Source organism: Gorilla gorilla, chromosome 3 (genome assembly GCF_029281585.2).
Source record: "Gorilla gorilla gorilla isolate KB3781 chromosome 3, NHGRI_mGorGor1-v2.1_pri, whole genome shotgun sequence".
Taxonomy (NCBI): Eukaryota; Metazoa; Chordata; class Mammalia; order Primates; family Hominidae; genus Gorilla; species Gorilla gorilla.
This window is the reverse complement of record NC_073227.2, coordinates 159,899,099-159,917,461: the sequence shown is the minus strand read 5'-3', so window position 1 is coordinate 159,917,461 and position 18,363 is coordinate 159,899,099. Positions and strand designations below refer to the sequence as shown.

Sequence of the window (18,363 nt, the reverse complement as noted above, 5' to 3'; positions counted from 1 at the left end):
TTATAATATTTGAAACTCATTATGTGGACTGCTCGAGACTGTATTAGTTCAAGGATTTATAAGTGAATCCAGAATTTGTAAATACAAAGGTTGATTGTTCTTTAAATTTGCTCTTATAGGAAAGTGAAAAGGTTTCTGAATATCCAGCAGTGATTGTGGAGCCAGTTCCAAGTGCCAGATTAGAGCAGGGCTATGCAGCCCAGGTTCTGGTTTATGATGATGAGACTTATATGATGCAAGATGTGGCAGAAGAACAAGAAGTTGAGACCGAGAATGTGGAAACAGGTAGACATCTCATAAAATGTTCATTATTTATAACTTTCTCATTTTGTAAGCTTCAACAATACTATTGCCAGATGAAAAATATACTGAAAAACCTTTTTAATGCTATTTAGTATAGCTTGGAAACCAGTGAAACATCTATGTTTAAGGGAATTTGTGTAGACATAAAAGTTCTAATGTATAATTCTATGAGGTGTAACAGTCTCATATCATGGACTCTATGCACAAAATTACAGCTTCACATAATGATAAAGTTATTTTATTATTTTTTTTCTGAGAGTGTAAATCCTAGCTGTTATTTATACAAGTCAATAGGCTAGTATTATGAGGACAGCTTTTTAAATTAAAAAAAAAATGGTATTCTGTCATTCTCTAACTGATTTATGAGTTTCTTTGAGTTAATATTGATGGAGCAATATGATTTCTTTTCATTAATATCAGAAGCATCTTTGTAGTGTTCTATCAGTTTCCTCTTTGCTTTTTGTCTTCTTAGAGATCTTAGTATTTCAGTCTATTTCTGGTGAGATAGCTATATGTTTAATTGGAGATTAGTATCTATAATTCTTAGAGAAATCTTTTAGTTTTTGCCATTGATTATGAAGAAAATAGAGTATTTTATCAGAAGGATTGTAGTGACTCTTACATAATAATAAACATGCAAATGTATCATCTTTAGCTGTTAATGGAGAAAAAGAATCATTATACTTGTTGTTTAATCCTAGTAAAAATTCTTTACTATTTTGATACATTTTTATAAATGTAGGAAACTTTCATGATTAAAATTTTGAGTATGTGATGCATTTCTTCTTATGAGGTCCAGTAGTACCCCTTAGGGCTACTAGCCTCTTCCAGCATAAAACTGTTCTTCCTCTAATTTTATTTTTTGTGGAGCTAAGGGATTGAAAGTTACCTTGCTTTTCAGAGCACTGATGATTGCAGTGCTAGCAAACCTCAGGTATAGTGGAAAATTCATTTATCAAAATAGGCAGCCAAGCTGGGTGTGGTGGTGTGCATCTGTACTCCCAGCTACTTGGGAGACTGAGGCAGGTGGCTCGCTCAAGGTCAGGAGCTCAAGTTCAGCCTGGGCAACATAGCAAGACCCCATTTCTAAACAAATAAACAAAAAACCAGGCATCCAAGGACTTCATATGGGCTTCGTGACTGTAGTCTGGAGTGGTATCTGATTTACAGTATATAGTGCATATCTTTTTATGAGAGTTTGGAGAATTTTCCAGTCTGAAGCTAGAAGTATAGTGGCAGAGTTGAATTTTCTTCTTGAGGAAAAGGATAGGTAGGACAGTTAAAAGTATTTTGTAGGATGATGTTTTGGATTATATATTGTAACTGATTTTATTACAAGAGCATAACTAAACAGAACACTAATAGAAGAAACAAGTATGGTAGCTTAAGTTGAATGGAAAAAAGTAGAACCTGTTTGAAATTTCTGGATGATGTTTTGGTCAAAAAATAAGGAAAACTATGATTTTGATAGCAAATTGGAAACTTTAAAAAAGATAAAAACTATAGCACCAAATTTGCATAAGTTAGTAAATTAGGATGTTTATCACATTAAAATACCAGAGCAGATTGGTCGAATCTTATTATTGGTATAATTGACTGTAAATGTTTTATTAATTTAGATTAATTCAGGTAAAACCAATTCAGAATAGGAAGCGAATGTAATCTACTTAAGGGATTTTATTTTCTTAGTCTTCTTGAACTCTGAGGGTAATGATATCATTTGCTGGGCAGAGATATTAGTGATTGTGAAAAGGAGGATATGGGAAGTCTAGGTAAAATAACAGTTACTTTTGTGATTTGTTTTTTCTGTAAGTGGTTTTTGAATATTTGATAATTTTAAAATTTACTTTAACACAAAAAGAAAATGTAAGCATATTACTTATATTATTCTAAAATGGTATAAAAGTACCTCAAAAATTCATTGTACATGTTCCATCCTGGCTCATGGATTTTTTTTTTTTTTTTTGAGACAGTCTCGCTCTGTCGCCAGGCTGAAGTGCAGTGGTGCAATCTCGGCTCACTGTAACCCCTGCCTCCTGGGTTCAAATGATTCTCCTGCCTCAGCCTCCCCAGTAGCTGGGACTACAGGCGCACACCACCACGCCCAGCTAATTTTTGTATTTTTTAGTAGAGACGGGGTTTCACCATGTTGGCCAGGATGGTCTCGATTTCTTGACTTCGTGATCTGCCCGCCTCGGCCTCCCAAAGTGCTGGGATTATAGGCACAAGCCAGCGTGCCCAGCCTGGCTCATGGATTTTAATGTAACTTTATAAAGATTGTTAATATTCATAGATTAGTTTTCAAGTCAGCTAATCTGAGCTTAATATTGTTTCTGTTAAGAATCAGGCCGAGCGTGGTAGCTCACACCTGTGATCCCAGCACTTTGGGAGGCCGAGGTGGGTGGATCACGAAGTCAAGAGATCGAGACCATCCTGGCTAACACGACGAAATCCCATCTCTACTAAAAATACAAAAAATTAGCTGGGCGTGGTGGCATGCGTCTGTAGTCCCAGATACTTGGGAGGCTGAGGCAGGAGACTCGCTTGAACTCAGGAGGTGGAGGTTGTGGTGAACCAAGATAGTGCTACTGCACTCCAGCCTGGGGGACATAGCGAGACTCTGTCTCAAACAAAACAAAACAAAACAAAACAAAACAAAACAAAAACTAAAAAAAGAATCAAATGTGTTTTTAAATGAGTTAAAATCTGAATAAGTTTTCATTCTTCTGACATCTAGGGCATATACAAATGAATAAAGATTGGTATGCATATTTCCTTTTAGGTAGTGAATTAGGATTAGGTTCCTTTCTTATAATGTAAAATTGAAACTCAGATTACAGATACATGTAGGTTTTAAAGAAGAAGCTGACTGGGAAGAAAAGGAATGCTTATAAGATAGCAGATTTTATTTGGTGAATTGGGGGAATTGAGATCTGTATAGAATACTTCCCTGTGTATGTCTAGGAAAACTTCGCGGAATGTTCCTACATTATAATTCAGATTATGTCAGTCTAAAAGATGTTATATTTATTGGCTTGTTCTGACAGTTCTCTGCATGTTCTCATTGGAGTGTTTTTTCCCTTTTATTCCTAAATACCCATATGTATGTGTCCATATCATAAACAGTGTTCTATTGTCATTTGTGTTGGAGTACTAAAATCATATTATGATTTGCATGTAGCCATCTTTATTATTTTGTATATAAAAGAATTTCTCTTTTGTTAGTAGGAATTACGAGCTGTTTGTTTCTCCTTTTTGTAGATTAACAGTCTACGTTTCCCTCACAGAGCTTATGTGTAATACTGATGTTCTCTTAAATTGTATAGGAGAAACCAAATATATTTTGAAACTTTAAAAATAGGCATATTCATCTAAACATATAGTAAATTGCTTGTGATAACAATGGCAGATTAGTAATTATAAAGAGACTTTGAGGAAGAGTGATGAAATATAGGTGAAGGGTGGTCTTGACTCTGGCAGGTATAACATATCTTACCCAGTGGCTGCAGACTCCATCAGTTCTAGGGGCCTGCTGGATAGACTGGTATCGTGAATGAGGGGAGGGAAGGAGTTTTTTGGATTCCCTACAGGAGTTTGAAAGTACAGTTTTTATGTTCACTTTAAAAAATTATAAAAATTATATATAATATAAATTTAAAAGGTTGTTACAAATTACCATTTAACAAGCACCACGTTTATACCAATGAACTCAATAATAAATAAGTGTTGATAGAAATCTTTTAAGACCGGACTAGGCTGGGCATGGTGGTTCACACCTGTAATCCCAGCACTTTCGGAGGCCAAGGCGGGTGAATCACGAGGTCAGGAGTTCGAGACCAGCCTGACCAACATGGTGAAACCCCATCTCTACTAAAAATACAAAAAATTAGCCAGGCATGGTGGCGCATGCCTGTAATCCTAGCCACTCAGGAGGCTGAGGCAGGAGAATCGCTTGAACCCGGTAGGCGGAGGTTACAGTGAGATGAGATCATCCCACTGCACTGCAGCTTGGGCGACACAGCGAGACTGCATCTCAAAAAAAAAAAAAAAAAAAGACTGGACTAAGACGACTGAGCTGTCTAGGATTTGCTTCTTCATTTTTCACCTTAACAAATACTTGTTACTATATTTATCCCTTTAACTTTCCAGTTTAGTTTGTGAGAGCAGGTTATGTCTGCATTTGTTATGTGCAAGGCACTGTTTTCAACATGTTTCTTTTCAGGGGCAATTTAGTTGTGGAGATAAAAAAAATCTGTGTTATATTCAAAATACAAAGCAGTCAATAGTCAAATGAGCGTTATTTACAAATTCAAAGGAATTTTCTGAAGAGGAAAGTTCAATTTACAGGATTAGGGAATGTTTTAGAGAAAGTAAAGGACACAAGATAGGATCTAGGTGGACAAATAGGAGGTAGGTGAAATGCATTGTAAACTGAGGGAAATATAATTAATAAATGGGTAGACTATTGAAATTCAATACTTGTTCAGAAGATCTTGAGTAAATAAGACATTGGCAGGAGATTTCATTAAGAGCTATGACTAGATTGTGAATTAAATCTCAAGAGTTAGTAATTAGGCTCATAAGGAAGCAGAAAGATTTGGAAGGTTTTAAGTAGGAAATACTAGGGGTCCAGTACCTTGGGAGGCAGAGGCAGAGGCGGGAGGATCTCTTGAGGCCAGGAATTCAAGACCAGCCTGGGCAACATAGTGAGACTCCATCTCTTAAAAAAAAAATTTAAAAATTAGCTGGGTATGGTGGCGTGCACCTGTAGTCCTAGCTACTTGAGAGTCTGAGGCCAGAGAATCCTTTGAGATTAGAGTTTGAGGTTACAGGTGAGCTATGATCGTAGTACCACTGCGCTCCAGCCCGAGTGACAGAGTGAGCCATGTCTCTAAAAAGAAAGTACCATGCAATTAGTATTTCAGTTGGATATAGGATTAATTGTAGGGGGAAAGATGAGACAGGAAGACTAGCTGTTGTAGTATGAGTTGAAGGATGGCTTGAGAAATATTAAAACGAGGTAGTAGCAACAGGAACAGAAAGGGCTTGTATAAACCATATTACTATATATTATCTTACATGACGTATAAGGGGAGAGGCACAGTTAGGGTAAAATATTCTGCTTTTTGACGCTTGGTCATGGTGATAGTAGCACATATGATTTGAGGAAGGCAAGACTGGTGAAGCAGATAAGTTTGGTAATAGTCATGATGATTTTGAGTTGAAGCAGAACTTTAAAGATGAATATTTAGGTATTTAAAGATGCACAAATGTGGCCGAGTGCAGTGGCTCATGCCTGTAATCCCAGCACTTTGGGAGGCCAAGGCAGGCGGATCACTTAAGGTCAGAAGTTCGAGAGCAGCCTGCCCAATGTGGTGAAACCCCATCTCTACTAAAAATACAAAAATTAGCTGGGTGTGGTGGTGCACGCCTGTAATCCCAGCTACTCGGGAGGCTGAGGCAAGAGAATTGCCTGAACCGGGAGGTGGAGGTTGCAGTGAGCTGAGATCATGCCACTGCACTCCAGCCTGGGCAACAGAAACTCCATCTCAAAAACAAACAATCAGATAAACAAAAAAGATGCACAAATGTGTAGTCAAGGTCCCATCACAAAAGAGATGGCATGCTAAAATTAGGATAATTTAAGGAATGTTTTAATAAAGGGCTAGTTACAAATATGTAGGCAAATATAAGTTACCCGTTAAGAGACAGGGCAGTACTGCAGACCTAGCAATAATTGCTGTTTCTGTCCTTTGGCTCATGGGCCAAGGGGAAGGAAGGGTGACCAGAATCCTGAAGAATAGAGCCCTGAACAGGGAGTCACCTTGGGAGATTCTGAAACCTTTGATCAAAGGACACAGCTAGCTGGAGGGCAATACCTCTTCCCAATAATATCCTGCTAAGGTACACCATTGACCAAACTCAGTCTGAAGCCATAGGAATCCCGTTGATGAAGTCAGTCTCCAGGGACAGAGAGCAAGGTGAAGAAGGGTGGAGAATAAATCTGGAGGGGCAAATGGAAGATATCTAGTACAACTAAAGCTTAGTAAAGAAAGGTCAGGGAGAAACTGATTTGGGAATCATCCTCATTTAAAGCCGTGGAAATAAATTTCCAAGGGGAAACGTATTTCAGAGATTTTTCCCAAGGAAGAAGATACGTAAATTCTATATTTGTCTGTCTGTGATGGAGAACAAAGGACATAGAATTAAGGAATTAACCTTAGAGAATGTTTACATTTTAAAGAGTGGAGAAGAATCAAAGAGTAGTCAAATATGATAGAAAATCCTGGGTGACTATTTCTGAGTTTTTTTTTTTTTTTTTTTTTTGCCCTTTAAGTAGCTCTCTTTAGTAGGAAAGGGAAGAATATTGACTTGGGTTAGTTAGTTCTGATTTCAGATTTCCCCTTTATCACTTACTTGGCAGTATTTAACCTTTTCAAAAGAGTGTTTCACTGTCAGAAAACAGGAATTCAGGGTTGTGAAGATTACATAAAATAAATACATAAAGCACAGTGCTTGTGACAGAGTTTCTTTAACTTCATTAGCACCTTCCCTGTGACTTCAAGTATGGACAGGACTTTTATACATTAGAATGGAATATTTGTTTAACTTTGTTTATGTCTCTTGTTTTCTCCTTCCTTTTGCTTCCACTTAAAAAAAAAAAACAAATGCTTTATACCTTCAGTTTATACTTTTTCCTTGTCATTCCTTCCTTGATTATTGTGCTCTGGCATCTCCATTTATCATTCTACTGAAGCTCTTTATCAGATTTCGGTGGCCACTCTTCTGTCAAATTCAGTGACCCATAGAATCATCCAGAAGTAATCCTTCATAATCTGGCTGCCTTATCTGCTGAAACACTGTATTTTCCTAGTTATTTTTCTTGTTGACCTTTGCATGGATTGTAGTATTTATGCTTCTGAGTGTTTGCTCAAAGACAGTTTCCTCCTATCTATAATGTGCTCAGGTAGGTATTAGCCATCTTTTAAGGCCCAACTACATGAAGATTTCCACAATGATTGTGGTCTACAATAAACATCCCCTTACCTGATCTGTTATACCATCTGGATATAGGTACTTTCTTGTATTATTTTATTATTTTTATCTATTATTGCTTATATTATTTTTGTTGTATGTACTCCCATTGTTTTCCCAGTGAGTGTATAAGCACCTTGAAGACGGAGACCATACTTTTTTCTTTTGTTAAATATACTGTTGAACATATAATAACTAGCTGGAAAATACAAATGGAAACAGATTGAGTTCTGAGTTAGTATTGTAGTATAATCAAGAACCATCTATGTAAAGTCATACTTAAGTCTCATTTTAAAAATCACAGTTGGTGTCCATCATTCTTGCTTATATCTAATAATTTGATTTTTCTTTCTTTTTTTTTTTTTTTTTTGAGGTGGAGTCTCACTCTGTCACCCAGGCTGGAGTGCGGTGGTGCGATCTCGGCTCACTGCAACCTCCGCCTCCCGGGTTCAAGTGATTCTCCTGCCTCAGCCTCCCAAGTGGCTGGGACTACAGGTGTGTGCCACTATGCCCAGCTAATTTTTGTATTTTTAGTAGAGACGGGGTTTCACCATGTTGGTTGGCCAGGATGGTCTTGATCTCTTGACCTTGTGATCTGCCTGCTTCGGCCTCCCAAAGTGCTGGGATTACAGGCGTGAGCCACTGTGCCGGCTCACTCTCTTGCCTAGGCTAGAGTGCAGTGGCACTGCAACCTCTGCCTCTTGGGTTCAAGCAATTCTTGTGCCTCAGTCTCCTCAGTAGCTGGGATTACAGGCACTCGCCACACCTATGTGGCTAATTTTTGTGTTTTTGATAGAGACGGGGTTTCTCCTTGTTGTACAGGCTGATCTCGAACTCCTGGCCTCATGCGATCTGCCTGCCTCAGCCTCCCAAAGTACTGGGATTACAGGCCTGATTTTTTTCTTAAAAGCAATAATACATGCTTAATGGAAAAAATTGGAAAGTATTGCAAAGAATAAGCAAACTGAAAATCATCACCCCTAATCTTACCAACAAGGAGACAATGATTGTTGCTTTTTAAAAAAACATTTCCTTTTAGTCTTTTAAAAAATGCATTTTAATCGTAAAATATTATATAATACAAGCAGACTGATTAATCTTTGCTAATTTTAATAAACATTGGCTGTCAGGTGGTCTGGTTGGTAGCTTCCTACTTCTGTCTTCTGATCACTGGGGACAGGACTTTGCTCCTTAACCACGTATCAAGACATTAACATTTAGTCTTATTAATTATCAAGAAAACTTAAACCATTTTTAGTGATCAACAAAATTGTGTTTAAACATTAGTTGAAAAGATGGATGATGAGAATTTTTATATAATTCAATGAGAAAGCAGTGCTTTTTAAAAATAAAAATGAAAGTTTAGGTTTTTAAAATGCAGTTTAAAAAATAAAACCAGATTTCCTTCATGAAAAATAAGATAAGGAGCCAAATTTCTTTCTTGAAGAATCTCAGGACTAATTTGACTTCATGATGAGCTGTCATAACTTTTGTATTTGTTATACCATCAGAAATCCTCCCTGTGGCACAAAAGGACTCCTTTAATTAGAAAATATTGTTGCCACAGGGAGGTAGAAGATCGACATGAAAAACTGGGGATCTGAAAACGAGCCCCTATCCTAGGATTACCTGAAGGTGAAACAGATTGAGCCAGAAGGAAGACAATGCTGGTAGGTTGGTTTTTAATTTATTAAGAATGTTTATAATTTTATATTTCATTAAAATTATTTCATCTACCTTTACCATATTTTTGTTTAAAGGGTTACAATGATTCCTCCTTAAGGAAGGAGAAGTAATACGATAATATTTTTCCTTCAAGATAGTTTGCTGAATTATCCCTTGCCATATTCTTAATATTTGTTTCTTTTTATAGATAAAGCTCTGGGGCAATTTCATGCCTCTACTTTCTTGGAAGCTACTATTGACTGAACGTCTTTAAGTCATTTTTTTTTGTCATTTCTGTTGTTTTTGCTTCTAATCTACATCTTTTCCTAAATTTTTAATAAGTGTTTTTTCCCCCAATTATTTATTTTCTTGAGGTTAGCCTAGCCCTAAGTTTTCTAAAATGGTAAAATGTGAATCTTAAGTTCATTTAGCTTTTACTCTAGAATTGTTTGAATTGTAATTGTACTGTGATTTAGATCAGACAGTATTATTAGATAAAAAATTTTAATACTTTAATAACTATCAGCCAGGTATAGTGGCTCAAGCCTGTAATCCCAGCACTTTGGGAAGCCGAGGTCAGGAGTTCAAGACCAGCCTGGCCAACTTGGCAAAACCCCATCTGTACTAAAAAATACAAGAAATTAGCCAGGAGTGGTGGTGGACGCCTGTAATCCCAGCAACTGGGGAGGCTGAGGCAAGAGAATCCCTTGAACCCAGGAGGTGGAGGTTGCAGTGAACTGAGATGGCGCCACTGCACTCCAGCCTGGACAACAGACAGACTCCGTCTCAAAAAACAAAACAAAACAAAACAAAAACAACAACAACAAAAAACTATTCCATTTAGCCTGAGATGCTATCAATGGTAAGAAGCATTATTTTTATACCACTAAAGGAAAAAATGCTGCCAAATATAAACTTTAAGAGACTATCAACTTTAAGATAGGTACTGATTTCAGAGATGTCAAATGTGAAAAAATGTGTATCTTAGGATTAATGAAATATGATTTGCAATTATGAATCTTTCTTGAAACTCTCATTTACTGGGAATTAAACATTAAAATATGAGGCCTGTGAAAAATGGAGGTGAGTTGTGGTATAGAAATCCATGTCAGGGGGCGCGGCCAGGCCAGGCCCGGGGGCTCCGCATGCTGCAGCTGCCCCCGGGCGCCCCCGCCGCCGCCCTCGCTGTGGAGCGGAGCCGGCGAGCTAACCCGAGCCGGCCGGCGGGCGTCCCGGAGGCGGTGGCGCAGGGAGGGGCCGGACGCGCGTACGTGGCCCCGGCGGCCGCCACGGCGGACAGCGGCACCGCGGGGGGCGCGGCGTTGGCGGCCCCGGCCGGGGCAGTGGCGGCCCAGGACCACGCGTCTACTTTCAGAGCCCCCCCCCGGGGCCGCAGGAGAGGGCCCGGGCGGCGCGGACGATGAGGGCCCAGTGAGGCGCCAAGGGAAGGTCACCGTCAAGTATGACCGCAAGGAGCTACGGAAGCGCCTCAACCTAGAGGAGTGGATCCTGGAGCAGCTCACGCGCCTCTACGACTGCCAGGAAGAGGAGATACCAGAACTGGAGATTGACGTGGATGAGCTCCTGGACATGGAGAGTGACGATGCCCGGGATGCCAGGGTCAAGGAGCTGCTGGTTGACTGTTACAAACCCACAGAGGCCTTCATTTCTGGCCTGCTGGACAAGATCCGGGGCATGCAGAAGCTGAGCACACCCCAGAAGAAGTGAGGGTCCCCGACCCAGGAGAACGGCGGCTCCCACAGGACAATCGCTGCCCCCCAACCTCGTAGCAACAGCAATACCGGGGGACCCTGCGGCCAGGCCTGGTGCCATGAGCAGGGCTCCTCGTGCCCCTGGCCCAGGGGTCTCTTCCCCTGCCCCCTCAGTTTTCCACTTTTGGGGTTTTTTATTGTTATTAAACTGATGGGACTTTTTGTGTTTTTATATTGAGTCTGCGGCGCAGGCCCTTTAATAAAGCTAGGACACGCCTTTGGTGCAAAAAAAAAAAAAAGAGAGAGAAATCCATGTCATTGCTGAGCATGCTCTCTAAATTTTTTTTGTGTGTGTGTGTGAGACTGAAGTCTCGCTGTGTTGCCAGGCTGGAGTGCAGTGGCGCGATCTCAGCTCACTGCAACCTCCCGGGTTCAAGCGATTCTCCTGCCTCAGCCTCCTGAGTAGCTGAGATTACAGGCGCGCACCACCACACCTGGCTAATTTTTGATTTTTAGTAGAGATGGGGTTTCACTCCTGACCTCATGATCTGCCTGCCTTGGCCTCCCAAAGTGCTGGGATTACAGGCGTGAGCAACCATGCCCGGCCTCTAAATTCTTTGATGTCTTTTAAGAGAGGATATTTAAGTAAAAAAATCATATAACCATATTGTTTAAAATTATACAAAATAACCATAAGGTATCAAATTATAGAAAAAGAAAATCTATTTTAATATGACATATTTACTTCAATAGAGTGTTATCCTAATTGAATATCACTTAATTAGTATAACTTTGAGATCTAAAAAGAAAATGAAATGAAGCTTCTGCTTTTTAAGCTGTCATTTAAAAACAGGATCCTTTAAGGGCTCGTTAAAATAGCACGATTTTTAGTGCACTTGAATATATGTTTTACAGATTATTAATTATGTGAAGGAGAAAATAGTGGCCAAAAGCAAAGACCTACTCTGTCAATTAATAAAGCAGAAATGAAAAGGAATGATTTTATTTACTTTTAATTTTTTTTTTTTTTTTTGGAGACATGGTCTTTCTCTGTTGTCCAGGCTGGAGTGTACTGGCGCAGTCTTGGCTCACTGCAACCTCTGCCTCCCGGGTTCAAGCGATTCTCCTGCCTCAGCATCCTGAGTAGCTGGGATTACAGGTGCCCACCACCAGGCCCAGCTGATTTTTGTATTTTTAGTAGAGACGGGGTTTCACCATGTTGGCCAGGCTGGTCTCAAACTCCTGACATCAAGTGACTTGATCTGTCCTCCTTGGTCTCCCAAGGTACTGGGATTACAGGCATGAGCCATTGCGCTCGGCCAATTTTTTTTTGAGACAGGGTCTCTGTCACCAAGACTGGAGTGCAGTGGAACGATCTTGGCTCACTGCAAACTCTGCCTCCCAGATTCAAGTGATTCTCCTGCCTCAGCCTCCCTAGTAGTTGGGATTACAGGCACCCACCACCGTGCCCTCCCAGAGTGCTGGGATTACAGGCGTGGGCCACTGCACTCAGCCAGTTTTATTTTATTTTGAGACAGGGTCTCTCTTTGTCACCCAGGCTGGAGTGCAGTGGTATGATCATGGCTCACTGGAGCCTTGACTGTCCCGGCTCTAGTGCTCCTCCCACCTTAGCCTCCCTAGTAGCTGGGACTACAGGCAAATGCCACGACACTCAGCTAACTTTTTTATTATTTGCAGAGACAAGATCTCAGTATGTTGCCCAGGCTGGTCTCATACTACTGGGCTCAAGCAATTCTCCCACCTTGGCCTCCCACAGTGCTGGGATTATAGGCATGAGCTACCTTGCCTAGATGAAAAGGAATGATTTTAAATGATGTTTGTATACCAAGAAACATCTGTTTTATGTAAAAGGAAAGAAAAGCATATCTAGACGATAGATCATTAAAAGATATTTGTTTGACTTTGGAAACTAGTAGCCATTCATTCCTTTGTATTCAGAGAGACTTAAAAAAATTTTTTTATTTATCTTTTTTGATACGGAGTCTTGTTCGGTCACTCAGGCTGGAGTGCAGTGGTGCAATTCCGGCTCCCTGAAACTTCCGCCTCCTGGTTCAAGTGATTCAGAGAGACTTTTTAAAGAAACACTAGTTAACTTTTAATTTTGCTATACATCTCCGAGAAACACCCAAGAATGATCAATAAATACTAAAAAATTTAAAAAAAATTTTGCTATACAACAGTGTATCTAAATAATACAATTTTATTAATTCAGACTGAGGAGAAGGCTAACTGTGGATTATATAGAATTTTAAATGAGTAGCAAACAAGGTTACAAGTGTTGCCAAGTAGAGATAGTTTTTAAGATTTTCTTAGATGTACAAATACGAATGCTTTAACACATATCCCTAGGCAAATCCATACATCCATTCAGCCATCTGTCAGTGCTTACTGAGGACCTGCAATGTCCCAGCCTCAGAGCTGAATATCTTGTGGTAAACAAGACTCTTTCTTTGCCCTCACCAGGCTTTCAGCTATGTGTAGAAGATGAACAATTTATTAAACATGTTATTATGATAAAATGTGATGAGAATTATGATAGGATTAATTAAAAGTTTATGGGAGTAAACAGCAGGAGAATGCCTTCCTGAGGATGTGACATCTGAAGTAATTATTCAGGCAGAGAATAGCAAGGTTGAAAGTCTGGAGGAAGAAAAACAAGGCTTATTTGAGTTGCTGAAAGAGATTCAGTAGGGCTAGATATGAATTATGAGAAAGAAAGGGGATTAAAATGAGGTGTAAGAGGCAAAATAGAAAAAAATCTTATTGCTGAGGGCTTTTAAAGCTTTGTATCTGTTTCTTGGATCAGATAAGTCTAAAGGGCAGTGAGGAGCCTTTTAAAAGTTTTGAGCAGTTTTGAAAAATACAAATTTAGTTTTTTTCAAAATAGTAAGTGCTGTAAATGAAAAAAGGAATAGGACAGTCAAAGAATTACTTAAAGTCTGAACTCCTGGTTTCTCATTCATAGCTCCCTGATATCTAGCTAACTGTTCTTTTTCACCTTCCACTAAGTTGTCTACCTCTCCAGATTTGGGGTATAGGTATGCTCATTGCCTACACTAAGCTAAAAGTAGTAGACATTAAAATAGTTGCTCAGCCAGCCTTTCTTTTTGGAGTTAACAAGATAGGTGCTTTGTACGGTGCTGTTTCAGGAGGAGGAATCATTGTCTCTTATCCATTGTCCATGCCCATTTGTGTAAACTTTTGGGTTTTTCCAGGACCTGGGCGAGACTCAAAACAGTGAGTCCTGATTGAATGCCATGCCTATTTGTTGAATTTGTTAGGTATTTATCTAGGCTGGTGGCCTTTAAGTCAATTGTGTAATAGGAATATTATTTTATATTGAGACCTTGTCTGTACAAAAAAAAAAAAAAAGGCTGGTATGGTGGCATGGACCTGTAGTCCCAGCTACTCCTTGCAGTCCCAGGAGTTCAAGGTTGCATTGAGCTGTGATGGCGCCACTGCTCCAGCCTGGGCAAACAAGCAAGACCCTGTCTCCAAAAAAAAAAAAAAAAAAAAAAAAAAAAGTGTATCATTTTGATCATTTGGACTAGACAGCATAAGTTAATATATTTCTTTTGGTCTTGATGTCTTTGAGGACTAACTTATGAGTAAAAGTTATCTTGAAACTCTACCTGTATTTTCAGCGCTGCATACAAACAACTGCTGGTTTTTATTTCCACTGGCATCATCGACAGTGTTCTAGGCCTTAGGTGTCATAGTAGATACCATAAAGAGAATTATATACAGAAGAGCTATGATTTGAGCCTTTGCAACTAAATATATATCAAAGGGCTTTATAATGGATTTTCTTTCTTTTTTAAAAATGTAATACACAATATTTAGAATATTCAAAAAAACTGAAAAATTCAACTAATAAGTATGTACTACTAAAATTAATAAAATATTGGCAGCAGTGTTAATTTAAATACATCTTATGTTCCCCAATTTAATTTTCCCCTTTCCTTCTTCCTTAAGATAATTACTATCCTGTTTATTAATGATATAATAGAATATTTACAATAGAAGTATGGAAGATTCCAGATATGTGTGTTTTTTAATTGCCAAAAAGAAGTGATCTTTTAGTTTAACAACAATTGTTTTGGAGTAGGTTGGCCTATTAGTGACAAGTTCTCATTTTTATAGGGATTTAGATAAAGATTCAAATCATAGCTCCTAAGCAGTGCAGTTGTTTAAGATGGAATGAGAGGTTGTGAGTATCTTTACAACTGGAGATTTTAAAGCATGAACTAGAATGCCACTTAGGGATATTGTAAAGAGAATTCAAGTGTCAGGTAGGTATTCAAACTAGGTTTCTTTATAATTTTCAATTCTGAGATGCTGTTTTTTAATAACTTCATTCTATAAAAGCATGAAAAAATATGATTGTCTGTGATATGGTTGTCAGTTCAGTCTCCGGATTAGAAAGGTGTTTCATGAAACAAAGATTAGTTTTTTTTTTTAGTACCCAGGTTTTATCTTTAGTTAGTTTTATTCCATGGCCATTCTCAAACATTTTGTCCCTGGATAGCTGCCTTACAGATGTCTGTCTTTGGTCACAACAGGAACTGGGCAAGAAAATGTGATGTAAGCCCATCATATTGTTTTGGGGGAAGGACCAGGACCTCAGAGCATGTGCTCTGCTATGGTCAGCAGCTTTATCTTATTTTGCCACTTAAAGAGTCTTAATCTTGTTATTGTGATTAGGTAGTTTTTTCTTCTTTTACACCAATAGCACAGACATAGCTTTGAGTGTAAATTTCTTAAAAGTTTTTCTGATTAGTTGATATGGCTAGTACTTAGAAGATGCTTACATCAAAAAATAGCATTCTTTTTCAAAGCGATTTCTAATATACAATATTAATTATAACACAAAAATATTTTTTAACGTTTCTTTTTATTTTAGATTCAGGGGGTACATGTGCAGGTTTGTTACGAGAGTATACTGCATGATTCTGAGGTTTGGGCTTCTATTGATCCCATCACTCAGATAGTGAACACAGTACACGTGGGAAGTTTTAAAAATATCCTTGCTCCCTTCTCCCTCCCTCTGTTCCTCCCTCCCTCATTTTGGAATCCCCAGTGACTGTTATTCCCATCTTTATGTATTGTGTGAACCCAAAATTTAGCTCCCACTTGTAAGTGTGATATTTGGGTTTTTGTCTGTGCGTTAGCCTCCGGCTGTTCCATGTTGCTACAAAGGACACGATTTCATTCTTTTTTATGGCTGCGAAAAATGGGTTTTTGATTAAATAAGTTTAGAAAATGCTGGGTGAAGGAAAATTAAACAGATTTCTTTACAGGAAGACTTCTCAGATGTTTTAATATGCAAATGTGATTCTAAAGAAGAGGTATCTCTTTTAAGAGATTATCTCTTAAGACTAAATGTCTTATAGAACACCCTTATACCTTTAGAGCAGGACCACCTGGCTTGTTAGTACTACTTTGGCACAGTCATAAATAGCCAAGGGACTAAAATTCTCATTTAATAAACTGTATTATATTTAGCCTTTTACCTCATTAAGTCTGCTGCTTCTTAATGCTGCTTGTCTCATGCCATGGTAGTGCATTTTTCTCAACTAGGTTTTAATTTTTTAATTTTGTAAATCAGACAGTTAAATACTGTGGGTTAGGAGTACTGGCCAGACCCCAAGTTGTCTTACATTAGTGACCAGAAATAATTGTTGGACCAAGAAACTAAAATGTTGTTAGCTTTACTTTTTGAAGTTATTGAAGCATCTTCCTGAAAAAAAAAAATAAAGTTAGATTTATACCAGCAGGTTATTTGTGGCAATGATGCTTGTTTACTGTGCTCTCCTTAAGGTATATGAGGGCTTTTTCAGGGAGATAACCTAGTATCTTTGGCAGAAGATACTTTCCATGATGTTTTTCTTTAAATAAAGAAGAGTTGCTATGATGCCTCCTCATTCGATCATTGCATCAGAGTTACTCTAACAGTTCTAGACACGGGGCAGGAAGCATACTTATTTGGGCCCAGGATCTTAAAATGTTCAGATGTGTGAGTTTGAAGGTTGTTCTGTTCCCCTCATTTGAGAGTCTTCTGTGACCTTCCTTAACAACCAGTTCTTCAATTCTTTTATTTTTTTTTCTACCCATGGACATTTACCTGTTCTCAGAGCAGGGTATGTTTTGTTGCCTTCCTATCCATTAACCACCTCCCCACAACCCTAGTCTGCTATTTTGAGTGTGCTTTTTAGTCATTCTGTGGCATTTTTAGAAAGCACAGAATTTTTCTTTTTTTTTAGAATATGCATGGATTTTAGGGTAATCTAGTCCACCTCTTCAAAAGAGCTAGTTAGCAATGGAGCAGGTCCAGAAACCCTGGTCTCCTGATTGCTAGGATGGGACTGTTTCTGTTCTAGAGTGCTGCTTTGGGGCCTGAGAGATTCTGTAGTTTTTGTTTTTTAATAAGCTTCCATAACATAGTTATTAATAAAATGTTCTGAATTTCCATTTTGCTACCATAAATCAAAAGAGAATTGTGTCTCCCTTCTATCGTTAATTTAATCTGTATAACCTTGAGGAAGCCACTTACTTTCTGTTAGTACGAGTTTCCTCATCTGCAAAATGAAGAATATAGTAGTTATCTCTCACTGTTCTGAAAACTAATAATAAGGTATTCCCAGTGTTAAGCATGGTGCCTGGCATGAAGAAAGCTCAATACATTCTTCATACTGCTGCTAGTATAAGTTTTCTAAAATGTACTTTGTCATTTCTTTTTTAAAAAATTTAATGACAGCCTATCATCGACAAATTGATTGTCATTTTCTTTCATAAAGCCCTTGTATTAATTATCATGACGTTCTGGATAAAATCAATTGCCTTAAAGATACATATTCTCACCTTTTCAGTTTTAGCTCTTACCATGCCTTTTTTTTTTTCTCTTCTCCTGGCTCTCTAGCTTCTACAACTTGGTAAGGTTTACACTTTGCCTAAAAACTCAGCCCCTCTGTTTTTATCTGTGATCAGACATTTCTTTAGGAAGGATTTCTTGATCTTTCCGGTATTTATCAGTTTTATCATGTGGTGCTATCCCATAGTTGTGAGAGTTGTTATGTTATATTTGGTATGTGTATCATATTACCTTTCCAACATTCACACGTTTCTAAATCTAGAATACCCAAATGTTTACTACAAGAAGATTAAGGGAGTTACTAATAGAAGTCTGTTTAGCTATTGAGAGGTGCTTTTATTTGATTCCCCTAAAATGTGAAAATTCCCTGATTGCGTGGTAAAGATGCCTCTCTGTCTCTTTTAACTATAGTTATTAGCTGTTGATTGTTATTACCCTTGGTGTTGTGTTTTAGTTTTTTTTTTTGTATTTTTAAAATTGGTTTATAATCGTACATATTTTGGGGTACGTATGATATTTTGATACATATATATAATGTGTAATGATAAAGTCAGAGTAATTGGGATATCCATCACCTCAAACATTTATTGTTTCGTTTTAACAAGAGGTTTTTAACACATATATGTTTCAAGGAGGTGGTAGTAGTGGTGAAGAGGGTAGTTGTCTGTGAATGTCTATTTATAAAGAGGCCTATCACTCAGAGGGGGTCAACAGAACTTTTAATAGCTCTTACCTGTTAAATTTTGTAAGGTTTTC

General features: G+C 38.3%; 1 protein-coding gene and 1 pseudogene across 13 annotated transcripts in view; both read left to right on the top strand.

The window, feature by feature from the left end:
• Positions 1-18,363, top strand: part of ELF2 (E74 like ETS transcription factor 2) — a 118,888-nt gene that overhangs the window by 51,741 nt on the left and 48,784 nt on the right. For 8 of the 13 annotated variants that reach the window (XM_055384715.2, XM_019025688.4, XM_055384717.2 and 5 more), the window contains one exon: positions 120-285. The exons of 2 other annotated variants lie outside the window; for them this stretch is intronic. In XM_055384715.2, the coding sequence (XP_055240690.1) occupies positions 120-285 (166 nt within the window). Of the gene's footprint in view, positions 1-119; positions 286-8,849; positions 9,009-18,363 lie in introns of all 13 variants that reach the window. 3 more of the 13 variants (XM_063705551.1, XM_063705549.1, XM_019025693.4) reach the window with 2 other exon arrangements.
• LOC115934303 (protein phosphatase 1 regulatory subunit 14B-like) lies at positions 9,116-10,937 on the top strand (annotated as a pseudogene).